General features: G+C 46.0%; 1 protein-coding gene and 1 non-coding gene across 3 annotated transcripts in view; one reads left to right on the top strand and one right to left on the bottom strand.

Moving 5' to 3' along the window:
• Positions 1 to 10,424, top strand: part of Srd5a1 (steroid 5 alpha-reductase 1) — a 34,492-nt gene extending 24,068 nt beyond the window's left edge. For both annotated transcript variants that reach the window (NM_017070.3, XM_087624098.1), the window contains 1 exon segment: positions 8,668 to 10,424. In NM_017070.3, coding sequence (NP_058766.2) covers positions 8,668 to 8,734 — 67 coding nt within the window. In that variant the 3' untranslated portion in view covers positions 8,735 to 10,424.
• On the bottom strand, positions 6,676 to 6,805 carry Snora24 (small nucleolar RNA, H/ACA box 24). Its single transcript, XR_015655842.1, has one exon. It is a non-coding gene; the product is annotated as a small nucleolar RNA SNORA24 (small nucleolar RNA).
• Positions 10,425 to 12,490: the final 2,066 nt, after the last annotated feature.

Below are 12,490 nucleotides of genomic sequence, written 5' to 3' on the forward strand. Positions count from 1 at the left end.
AACTGTAGAGAGGGAAAAAGTAGCAGCTTTGTCAGGATGGGAAGAGCCTGGGCTGGGAATCTGTTGTGTGCATTCCAGCTTGGCTATTTTATAGGGCTTTCCCTTTCTCCTAGTGATAGTTCAGAGCCCCACCCTCACCCCGTGCCTTGCGGCTGCCTGACCTTGAAGGAAGCAAACAGTCATCACAGGAAGAATGCATTTGCTCTCCTGGTCCACTAAAACTGCTACTCTGGTTCCCCTGCAGCCCCTTCTTAGATAAGAACACTGACTCCTGTCAGGGAATAGGGCAGTGACTGCTGTAGCTGCTTCATGCTAAGAAGGGGCGGAGTCTACAGGTGTTAGCGGTATATCTAAGCTCTGCCCCACAGTTGCCTGGCAACAGCCAGGTGTGCCTGACACTACAAAAGGGGCTGCTTGCCCCCTCTTCTTGCTGTCATCCTCTCACCCCTCTCCCTTCTCTGCCAACTCCCTTCCCCCCTCTCTACCTGCTTATGGCCTGCCTCTACTTCTCTTCTCTTCTCTTCTCTTCTCTTCTCTTCTCTTCTCTTCTCTTCTCTTCTCTTCTCTTCTCTCTCTCTCTCTCTCTCTCTCTCTCTCTCTCTCTCTCTCTCTCTGCCTTTCTCTGTCTCTACTACCCCCTCAGCTCCCCTCCCCATGCCCTGAATAAACTCTATTCTATACTATTCCATCTTGTGGCTGGTCCCTCAGGGGTAGGGGATGCCTCAGCATGGGCCTGCGGAGGCACTCCCTTCCCCCACACCTAACTACACCTCCATCAAACATATTCCCTTTCTCCTTATCTTTTTATAAAACACAACATTTGGTGCTGACAGGGACATGGGTCTTAAAAAAAGAAAGAACTCTTAGGTGGCCTTCTGGGGCTGCTCCAGGTGGCTTCGGTAGAGATTGGTCAGGCAGTGCATCTTGAGCTCTCTCTGCAGGACCATCTGTAGAAGCCAAGGGGTAGAAGGACTGGAGACAAGAATGCTAGTGGCCATTTTAGTGTATCCCAGAGAGTGATGAACACTGGCATTTTATGGCTGTTAGAGTGGCTAGTTTCACAGTGAGAGGGACCTTCCAGAGAGAGAGAGAGAGAGGGAGGGAGGGAGGGGGAGGGGAGGGGGGAGGGGAGAGGAGAGGAGAAAAAGTTTTAACCACCACTTGACTATTAGGTTAAAACAGTGGACCGGTCTCTTGGCTTCACGTAGGTGCTGCTGTTGAATTGAACCCAGTGTCCAAAGAATATGATCCCTTTAACCTCTTAGAAAAGTATGCTACTCATTACACCCCTGCACTAACCTTTCCTGCTGGGTGTTTAGGTTTAAACGGGGCTAGGATCAATCATTTATCTTTTAGTAACTTATATTGGGTTTTACTGCTACGAAAAGACACCATGACCATAGCAACTCTTAAGAAAGAAAATATTTAATTGGGGCTGGCTTACAGTTTCAGAGGTTCAGTCTGTTATTGTGGCAGGAAGCATGGCAGTGTGCAGGCAGGCATGGTGCTGGAGAAGGAACTAATAGTTCTACATCTTGATCCGCAGACAGTAGAAGGAAACTGTGTCACACTGGGCATAGCTGGAGCTTAGAAGACCTCATCCCCAGTGACACACTTCCAACAAGGCCACATCTCCTGATAATGCCGCTCCCTATGGGCCTCTGGGGGCCATTTTCTTTCAAACCACCATAGGCACCTTGCTTTCGGCCACCCTTTCTCCCTCCTTCTATCTTGTAACTTCCTGCTGCTGTGCAGCTACTTGACGGCGTCTACTGCCGAGCATGCCGTCTCTGTCTCCTTCGTGTCCTCCCCAGCCCCAAAAACAGCTGCCAAAGACAGCTTGCAGCTTGTCTTCCTTGTTTTTTCTCTCAAACTCCAATGAAACTGTCTACTGTCTTCCAGCCTCCGCCTGATGCACTGTTTAACTCTCTCTTGGTAAGATTGAGAATCTAGAGACCCTGATTTCCCTGGCAATGCCAAGAATGCCTTGTGAGTTTTTGCTAGTAGAGATTTCCTGTGGAAAACTGAATTATTTATTTCCCATTTCTGGATGCTTCATATCCAAATGCCAAGAGGGAACTTCTTGGTCCTGTTTTGTTAAAGAAAACTGCTTCACAATGGAGTTGGCCACCTCATGTTCAGTCCTGCCCTCCCATCCAGTTTCAGAAGTATGATTGACAGCTCATTCGTCCAATCAGGGATGAGCCACCATTTCGTATTTCCTCTCAAGTGCTGCAGATATAAAGAACAGCAGCTTGCCTGGACAAGACAGCAGCCGCTAGAGGCCATGGTCCCTGTGCACGATAAGCAGTGGCTGAAAATGGAGCTAAATCTTGGTTCCTTGGCTCCCCTAGTGCACCAATAGGCTAATGAGTAGGAGCCTCCCTGCCTCCTCCCTGATGCTGGCTCTGTCTAGCTCTGTGAACATAGGTGAACATAGGTGAATGAGGCTGGATTGAATAGAAACTGCCCCAGATAGACTCAGCAGATGTGGCTCCTGGCTTATCTCAGAGTTGGTGTGGTTTACTAAAGGAGAAAACTGGGGGGTGATGAGACACTGAGCCATGAGTAAGATATGGAGATCCCATTGTTTATTCTGACCTCTCCTGGGGACAGACTAGACTAGTGGCTGTTCCCTGCTGACAGACTAGCCATCCCTGTTCAGATAGACTAGGGAATTCAAGTCGGCAAAAGGCAACTCTGACCTGAGATTTTCCCTATCTCTGCTGTTCTGTTTCACATTAGATGGGAAAACTTCTAAGAATCCTCCAGGGTCACTACTTGGCTGCTTTCTCAAACACTGGGCCAAGTTAGACAAACGAAAAAACCCAAGTGTCCCCTGGGATGATTCCCTTGCAGGAGAATTTGGATTAGTGGGAAAATTTGGATTAGCCTATATTCACACAGCCTTCTCCTTCGTGGAGTCTAAAGACAGCAGAAGGTATTCTAGACTTGCAAACGGTCGATGACCCCAAATCTAACAGGAATTCTGGGTTGGACAGTGGTGAAGGTGGGGGTACATTTGTCTGCTTCTCCTTGAGCAAGGCCATTTGCTGCAACTCACCTATGACACATGAAATTTAAAGACCTGTCAATTCCTATTCCCAAAGAATGGCCCAAAGATGGAGTAACCTGGACAAATTCATATCCCTTACAAGGAGGACGGACCGGTGCTCCAGGCGCAGCGAGTTGTGCGGGATTCAGCAGGATTCTGTTCAGTGTAAATCACTGGCTTTCATGTATCTGCCACTCCCACTCATTCAAAGCGAAGGCCACAACTGTAGAGATCACTAAGACCGCCTTGTATTTTCCGTAAGGTTTATTTAGCAGTTTATGAAGCCACACGGAGTAACTGTACATAGGTGGTATCATCTTACTGTGCAGTGGTGTTACCTACCACTGTCTTCCATGCCAAACAACGGCATGGTCTGAGCCGTGAAAACTTCACAGAAGAGCATACGGCTAGGCTGACTGACTATCCTGTGCTCTTGGTTTATATATCACAACATGGCTGGATGCCTTTCCAGAGTGAAAAAAGAAATCTGGAAAGTTAATCATGTTACACGGGTCTGAGAGAGTTTTATGACTATGCAAAAAAAACTTTTTTTTTAAAAGATGTATCTATTATATATAAGAATACTGTTGCTGTCTTCAGACACACCAGAAGAGGGCATCAGATCTCATTACAGATGGCTGAGAGCCAACGTGTGGTTGCTGGGATTTGAACTCAGGACCTCTGGAAGAGCAGTCAGTGCTCTTAACCGTTGAGCCACCTGTCCAGCCTGCTAAAAGCTTTTATGCTGACTAGATATAAGCTAAAGTCATCTGAGAAGAGAGAACCTTAGTTGAGAAAAGACTTCCATTGGCAAGCCTGTAAGGCATTTTCTTAATTAGTGATCAAGAAGGGAGGGCCCAGCCCATTGTGGGTGGTACCATCCCCGGGCTGGTGGTCCTGGATTCTATAAGAAAGCAAGCTGAGCTAACCATGAGAAGCAAGTCAGTGAGCAGCACCCTCCATGACCTCTGCATCAGCTCCTGCCTGCAGGTTCCAGCTGGACTGGGTGATGAACAATGATGTGGAAGACAAATCCTTTCCTTACCAAGTTGGCCATGGTTGTTTCATAACAGCAATAGTGACCCTAAGGCAATGGGATATGCACACGGTCACAGCTTAATACACTGTCGTCAAACTGCTTAAATCAGTGGATTTAACTCTTCAGAACAATTATTAACAGGGCTGGCTCTAAGAATCAAAATGTATTTCTTCGTACAGGTGGAAGAGTTTGTAAAAGGAGAAAGGAGCCAGAAACTCCTGCCAAGCCAGGGATCCTGATCCCTAAGTGGCTGTGATTCTAAAAAGGGGGCTTTGAATAAAAATGGCGCCCATAGATCAGGAGGTGTGGCCATGACAATAATGGGCTAAACCTCTGAACTGTAAGCCAGCTGGCACAATTTTCCTTTGTAAGGGTTGCTGTGGTCATGGTGTCTGTTCACAACAGTAAAACCCAAACTAAGGCAATGCCCAGGAAAATGGGCTTATGCTTTGACCTGATGTCTAAAAGAAAGAAAAGAAGGAAAAGAAAGACTTTTAAACTCAATAAAGTGAGCAGGCTCAGCAGACTGCCTGTTAGTGGCATAAGCAACTGCACTGAGGGCAGGGTTCTCAAAGGGATAGTGTGCTATCTCGTCAAGGGGCAGTTGTTCCTCCTGTCTCTTTACCGTGGCTTTAAATGAATGTGACTTCCCGAGGGTCCCTTGGCCAGGTGACTAACAGTCCCAACTGGATGAACTTTTAATGAATGGTGTACTCACTGGAGTAGATCAGAATGTAAGGTCCCCACCCAAGGCTAGAGGTAGATTACATTCCTTTGACTAGGAGCAAATCACTTTCTTAATGGACCTGGACAGAACCCTGATACCTCACAGTGGACTCTAAAGCTATGGTCACATTTCCCCCATAAGAATAAGGAGCCTTAAAATCACTTAGGAGACGGGCTCCTTGAGAGACTCAGCAGAGGGATTTCTAATTCCAGACCTGCCAAGGTAACATAACAACATCCTACACCCCACCCCCAAAGGAATAATTACTTTGTCCTTAGCTTTCAAGGCCAATACTTTTGAACAAATTCTAGGCTGACATATATGTAGAGAGAGAGCGCTCAATAAACCCAACAGTCAAACCATCTGATAAGTTACTGAGAAGAAAACACCTGAAAGAGACAGTCCCAGCTGTGTACTTACTCATTGCAGTGTGGCAGAATGCTGTTGCCTGGCAGTGAAACTGTAGAAACAGTGCAATTCCAGTTTATAAATGCTTGCACGGGGCTGGAGAGATGGCTCAGTGGTTAAGAGCACCGACTGCTCTTCCAGAGGTCCTGAGTTCAATTCCCAGCAACCACATGGTGGCTCACAACCATCTGTAATGAGATCTGATGCCCTCCTCTGGTGTGTCTGAAGACAGCTACAGTGTACTTACATATAATAAATGAATAAAATCTTTAAAAAACATACATCATATAAATGCTTGCACGGACAGCCGACTCCTAGGACATTAGCTGTTGTAGCTTGCTAATACATGTACTCTGGTGAGAATAAAACTTAAAGAAGTGTAAGGGGAGGCTGCCTTTTTCAGGAGGCCAAGCAGCCATACTTAATTAGCACAGCATTGAGTGTTTGACAGGTCACACTGATAGGTCGCAGTTCTCCAGAACGTGGCAGAGCAGATACAGACACACTCTTGTTTGTTCATAGTAAATGCTTGCACCTAAAGGTCAGCCGTAGACAAAACACTGAAATCTGAGAGCGAGATTTAACTACCGTAATGCTGCCTACTTACCAGTTTAATGGCCCTTTAGAAACCACCTCAGTGGGGTTGGGGATTTAGCTCAGTGGTAGAGTGCTTGCCTAACAAGCACAAGGCCCTGGGTTCGGTCCCCAGCTCTGAAAAAAATAGAAAAAGAAAAAAAAAAAAAAAAAAAAAAAAAAAAAAAGAAACCACCTCAGCGTGTCCTCGGGATACAGTGATGGGATTTTTTTTGCAATAGGGATTTAGAAAAAGGAAGACAACAGAGTGTGTTGTGGATCGCTGGCCGTTCCCACCACCTCTCCAGCCCAAGACTCAGAAGCGTAGTCTGTGAAGTCCAGCGTTACTCCAGCCCTCGAGACAGAAAGATAATAAGTCCCTGAGTAGGGCCTGCTGTGGAGGGGCTAGGAGCACAGGGATATTCGGAAGTCATACACACACTAGCTCACTGCAACACAATTTCAGGACTGATTGGCATGAACCATACAAGATGGAGGGAGGCAGACGTGGAAGTCATAAGAGACGGCATTTTGAGGCGGACTGTGATTTCAGTAATTTAAGTGGAAAGGCTTTAATTGTGCAATCAACGCATCTCATTCCTGACTAGCTAATGATTTTTCAACAAGTTTTACACCACCTTTAGGCTAATGACCTTCGACCACATAGTAGCCAGAGGTGTACAGCATCCCTCAGACGTGTGCCAGGTCACCCTACCAGCGTTCACCGTCATCTTTGCTGGCTTGTGCTCTCCTGGTTATTTTGCCCTTGCCCCTCTGGGTCATTTTCAGTAGGCAGCTTCTAGAAGATCCAATGTCCTTCATCCACACGGGCACCCTGTTCAGATATCCCCAGGGCATCTTTTTTTTTTTTTAGAATGTTACTTGCTCAAGTCAGAACCTGGAACCAATGAAATGGTGACAGCTTTGCCAATAACAAGAACATGCTCTTCCATGGCTAGGAAGGGAGACTGCCACAGGAGGCAGGTCCCAAAGATACATGGATAGTTTCACAACCCAAAATCCAAGTTAAATCCCAGAGGTGTCACTCACCATTTGACCCAGCGGTGGCCAACTAGGCGTGGCGCAGCCTCACATCATATCGGTTTTACATGGTGGCCGGCAGCTAGCCTTTACTACATTTCTGCAGAGTTGACGGCCTGCGGCCAGCGCCATAACCGCCCTATGGCTCCCGCATCTTGGTCGCTGGCAAATAGGGCCCCCAAATCATTCGCACAATACAACTACATACAGCTGTCCAAAGAGCAGCAAAAGAGCTCCCCAGGGCATCGTAAGAAGGAGCTGTGTGAGGCAGCCGAGCCCCTGGCAGGCCTTCAGCACCTGTGAGTGTCCACAGTCACACTGGGAAATGGGTCCCTTGACTGCACTGGCAGCCATTCATAACCTCTGGAAAAGGGTCCCATCCCCGAGTTTCATGCCAAGGAGGTGACAGGAGATGCAGAGGCCCTGGCCATCTTTTTGTCGTTTTTTCCTATTGTCTAGATAGCATGTGACAGCGACTGTGGTGGCCGAACCCATAGGTTATCATTTCTGTGTTTGTGGACCACAGTTAGATCGACCCAAAGACAGCAAATAACGCCTCTGCTTCTCTTCCCAGTCCTTGTCTCATATTTCTGCTACACTAGCAAATAATCATTCCTTTATCATCTTCACTCTGCTTAGCATCTTCCGTGCCTATGGAAGCTTCTTTTTATATACCATTTCTAAATCTTATAAAGGAAAAAGTGAATTTCCGTAGATGAGGCTTCATGCGCCTTTGCTCAGTCTGTCTTCCAGCTCCCAGACTCAGGCCTCCAACCAAGCCTCTCAAGTGGCTACGGCTCCTTCGTTCCCACCCTTTCTCTCTGCCTGTTTGGCTATCAACCTCCCGAGCTGGCAGCCCATGTTGATGTAATTATATCAAAACTAAAGATATCATTTGTTTGGAGTGGAAAGCTGAATTTTGGCTATTACCAACTGTATTTTTTTTGTTATTGTTGTTTTTGAGTGAATGTATAATCCTAGCTAGCCGATATAAAGCACGTGCAACCCAGGTCTTCTATTTACACACCGTAAGCCTAGCTTGGGCGTGTTTGGAACCATACTAACCTATTCCCCAGCTATGAAATCCCTTGTTATTTGCGGTTCCTCCTGGTCATGGCGGCCTCCTCCACCTCCACCTCCATCTTCTTTCTCCCTCTTCTTCTTCTACCTGCGACCCCCTCCCTCGACCCTCAAGTCTCACCTTTCACCTTTTCAGGCTGTAGCCTTTTATTGACCAGTTACATTGGGGAGCAAGGTTCAGAGCATCCCTTGGTGTACGTGAGGATCTGAGGGTTTGGAAGGAGCAACCTCGTCCTCGGAATCCAGTGTTTAGCATTACAATACAAGCAGCACCAGACCAACATACTTCAGTCTTTAGTATACATCAACAACGTTCCTTCCAAAAGGAAAGGTGAATTTACCCAGGCCGCTTCTGAGGCACACTCCAGATACTTGAAATTGTTCAAATAGGGACAAAACTACACTTTAAACATCCCTGTTGTTAAGAAAACAAAACAAGAAACTTAGGGCTGACAAGCTGTCTCCGTAGCCTAAGGCATTTCCTGCCAAGCCTGAGAATCTGAGTTCAGTGCCTGGTGTGTATGCAGTGGAAAAAGAGTCAGTTCTCAGAAAGTTGTCTTCTGACCTCTACACACTCACCACAGTGTGTGCATGTACACACAGACACACAGACACACACACACACTTCTAAAATGTAAAAAAAAGAAGCCCGTGGTATGTCTTGCAGTCACCTTTGTCAACTTCTTCACAAATGCTTAAGCCTTGAAATGAATCGGCTCCGAAATCTTTTCTCTCTCGTTTCAGGTGGTACCATGAGAAGTTTGAAGATTACCCCAAGTCAAGAAAAATACTGATTCCATTTGTGCTTTAGTGCTCTGTTAGCGCTGTTGCCTCCCATGAGCTGAGTCTGTCTGTCTCCCTGGTGACTTTGCTCTGAGCACTTACGAATGAATTGTTTTCCTTAATTCTCCTGCAGCCCCTTTCTCAGGAAAGGCTGGGGGTGGGGGGGTGTCGTCCCCTGGTAAAGGACAAAGCCAATGATAAACTAATCCACCACATGCAGTTAGGGGCTACGCTGCCTGCTGGATCCGAAGCAGGTAGCCCTGAGTCATTATGGCGCTCTCTGACTTCAGCAATCAGCAGCCCTTACAATCCTGCAAGGATTCCACCCAAGTCAGCAGCAGTCACGGGCCTCCTTCACTGATGTGTGTTCTGCCTGCTCAGCCCCTGCCACAGAGGCCTGGAGGTGTGGGAGTGTGGCCTAAGCACAGTCTGCCATCCTTGACCGCAGACCTCTTGGACCCACCCCCACTCCCTCCAGACACTGGTAAGAGAAGCCTTCCTGCAACATGTCCTGTCCTCAGGAGGTGAGACAGCAGAGTGCTTCCATTCACTCGATGACCCCATTTTTGCTCTTCCTTTGGGCTAGAATTCATTAAGGTCCTTAAAAACAAAACAAAACTTTTTCTTAATAGTACAAAACAAAATATCAAAACAAAATTTGTTATTTTGAATGCACCCAAGGACCAATCATGTCACACAAAGAAAGCTCAGGGCTAGCCTGGGCTGTGTAGGGAGACCCTGTTTGGGAAAAAAAAAATGAAGATAACAACCAGCTAACTGTCCAAAGAAGTGACCGCAGTAATAAAAGACGCCGCCCACACAGGCACCAGCTTGGGAGAAAGATGTGCGCCTGGGATTGTAAACCCACTGTTGCTCTGGGCAGGCTGAGGCCCACTGGTGAAGAGCCATTCCCACCGGACCCATGCACACTGCCTCGGGGCAGCGTCTGCACTCACCTCTCACCCGCTGCCACCACAGCTAAAGAACAGAACGGATAGAACTGTGTGCTCTGAACCCAGTGAAGATGCCGCATGAAGACCTGCAGGCACACCTGATGGCGTGCACGGTGCCCACCACTCGCCTGACTCGGACCATCTCTGTGTGCCCGCTGCCACCTCTGTGTGCCCTTTCCAGCTGGCTTTCCCATCAGGGCTTCCTCAGCTCTTCTGCTCTCAGACAGAAACTATTCTCTGTTCCTCTGGTTCGCAGAATGTCTAGATTTGACCCAGAAAACTTCATGACACAGCTACTTCATTTTAACAAAGAGCAGTGTTTAATGGGGAACTACCCTTCAATCCTTTACCCTCCCCTTTTCTGGCCAAGTAACTGCTTGAAAACCTAAAGCACTAAACATTGTAGGTCTCCTCTCAAAACCTCAGGCCTGTCTGGTGTGTTCTGAAACGTTTGTGTGGAAGGAGATATTCAGCTGAGACCCTGGGAATGTTTGCTGTGAACTTGACCTCCCTTGGAGGGCATGGTGCTAGATAAACTTGGAACCTAGGACTCCAGGTTGCTAGGCAGATGCCCTGACACTAAGCCACATCACACATTAGCTCTGTGATGCCTCTTTCTTTATGAAGGACCAAGCTGCCCACATACTAAGTGAGATTAATTTAAGAGGAATCCTGTCCTAACACTGTATACTTCATTCCCTACAACTCAACTTACTTGTATGAACCATGATTGTTAAGGAAATTAATAAACTACATTTATAAGTACAGATGTATTATTTGTCTTCATGACTGGTTGGCACCATCACCTTTTTAGTATTCAGCCCTGGAAGCTCACTTCTTTCCCAGTGGTGGGTGGTCCAACCCCCTTTAATACCCTAGGTGAGGGTGCATAGTTAGAGACCCTTTCATGGTTTTAATTAAGGTTGTTAGATATTCAAATGAAAATCTGTCTCAACAGGTTTTTAAGTGGAACGAAATGAAGCTATGAATGTTTCTGGCTTCACCTTGTCAAACTACACTGCTAAATTATCTCATGCAGGCCAGCTTTTCCTGACACCACCCTCGGATTTCTAGCCGAGCAGCTTTCAAAACTGTTCCATGTCTGTCAAAGTGGTTACATTGTTGCCATTTGCTGCTTATGTCAGCAAGAATGTGGCGGAAAAACATTGGGGATTCTCTGGATTCCCATGTGATTTGGGCATATGGCAATATGAGTATTCTTTTATTTCCTTGCCTGGTTACTGATGTCTTTCCTTGCCTGGTTACTGATGTCTTTTCTACCTTAGCCCTTTGGATATTTTATTTCCCCTTTTTAAAAATTATTTACTTCATGGGTAAAAATCATTTACTTCGTGGGCAAGCAAGATGGCTCAACCAGTAAATGCATTTGCTGCACAGACTCGGCCGCCTGAGTTCAATACCATACAGAGATGTAAGGGGAGCATCAACTCCAAAGCTGTCCTCTTAGCCTAACTCACCATGCACGCCATGGCATGTGTGTGCTACCCCTACAGTAATGAGTCAAGTACCACTTACTTAATTTGAGATTTTTTTCAGATCTACTTAATACAGAAAGGAAACAAGAAAGGATTCTACAGTGGGTGGGAGAATATGGGTGGTTAGAATACACCTTCATTGACACTAAATTACCTTTTTAAAAAAAATGTGAACATGTGAGTTTTGCCTACATGTATATCTGTATACCACATACATGTAGTACCTATAGAGGACGGGAGACCATCAGATCCCTGGTACTGGAGTCACAGATGAACTGAGCTATCATGTGGATGCTGGGAATCAAATACTGGTTCTCAGGAAGAGCAGCCAGTGCTCCGGAAGCCAGTGCTCCGGAAGAGCAGTCAGCTCTTTCACCCACTGAGCCATTCCTCCAGGTCCAATGTTTACCTTTTTATATTTTAACCTAAGCTACTGTTGAGTTTAACTTTACCTTGGTTTTTTGACTTTGGGTGGGTATTTTGTTACACTCGCAACTGCCGGAGGACTGCACTGCTCTGTATGGGTTTACTTAAGTAGAATGGTTTAAGGTTTGGGGATGTGTGTTTCCTATAAATGAGACCCTCTTTTCCTCATCATAACACTGTTCCTATGGGGCAGGAAAGGACTCCAGTTCAGTTCCCACCTCATGACCACCTATAACTGCCTGCAGGGGTCCAATGCTGTATTCCAGTCTCCACAGACAACTGTCCGTGTACACACACAAACAATAACACAAACTTAGTATTTACAAACATTTATATATTTATGTTAAATACCCTCCAATTTTAGCTTTTAGATTAGTTATTTAGGATAATATACTGAGGATACTTTTTACCTCTCATCGATTTGGAGTTTTTATTTTGAATTGAGACAAGTATCCCAAGCTGCCCTTAAACTCCATCCTCCTGCCTCAGCGCCTTAAGTGTTGAAATTACAGGCATGTGCCACCATACTCAGCTCATTTAGGTTTTTATATGAAAGGTTTTTTCTTTTGTCCTTTATCACGTGTGGATATAGATTATTTTCTGCAAATTTTCTTTGTAGATTTTTTTTCAGCTTGAAAGTTTCTAAAGTTTATTACTGGACAAACACCCTAGTTTAGACATGAGCAAGTCTCCAGGTTAAAAGTGTTGAAATCTAGCTTTTGGACTAATTGATTACCACAGTTCAGTCTTGCCATTGTGTGAATCATTACAGACCCAGATTCGTTTTCCTCAAATGCCTTCTCTTAAAGCTGTACCTGATTTTGTTACCAGTGTTTATACGAATCCACTGAGGAGTAGGACAATTTCTTGGCCAGGAATTGCTTGATTCTGAAAGTCTTGTGAGACCAC

Source organism: Rattus norvegicus, chromosome 1, assembly GCF_021556685.1.
Source record: "Rattus norvegicus strain SHRSP/BbbUtx chromosome 1, alternate assembly SHRSP_T2T, whole genome shotgun sequence".
Taxonomy (NCBI): Eukaryota; Metazoa; Chordata; class Mammalia; order Rodentia; family Muridae; genus Rattus; species Rattus norvegicus.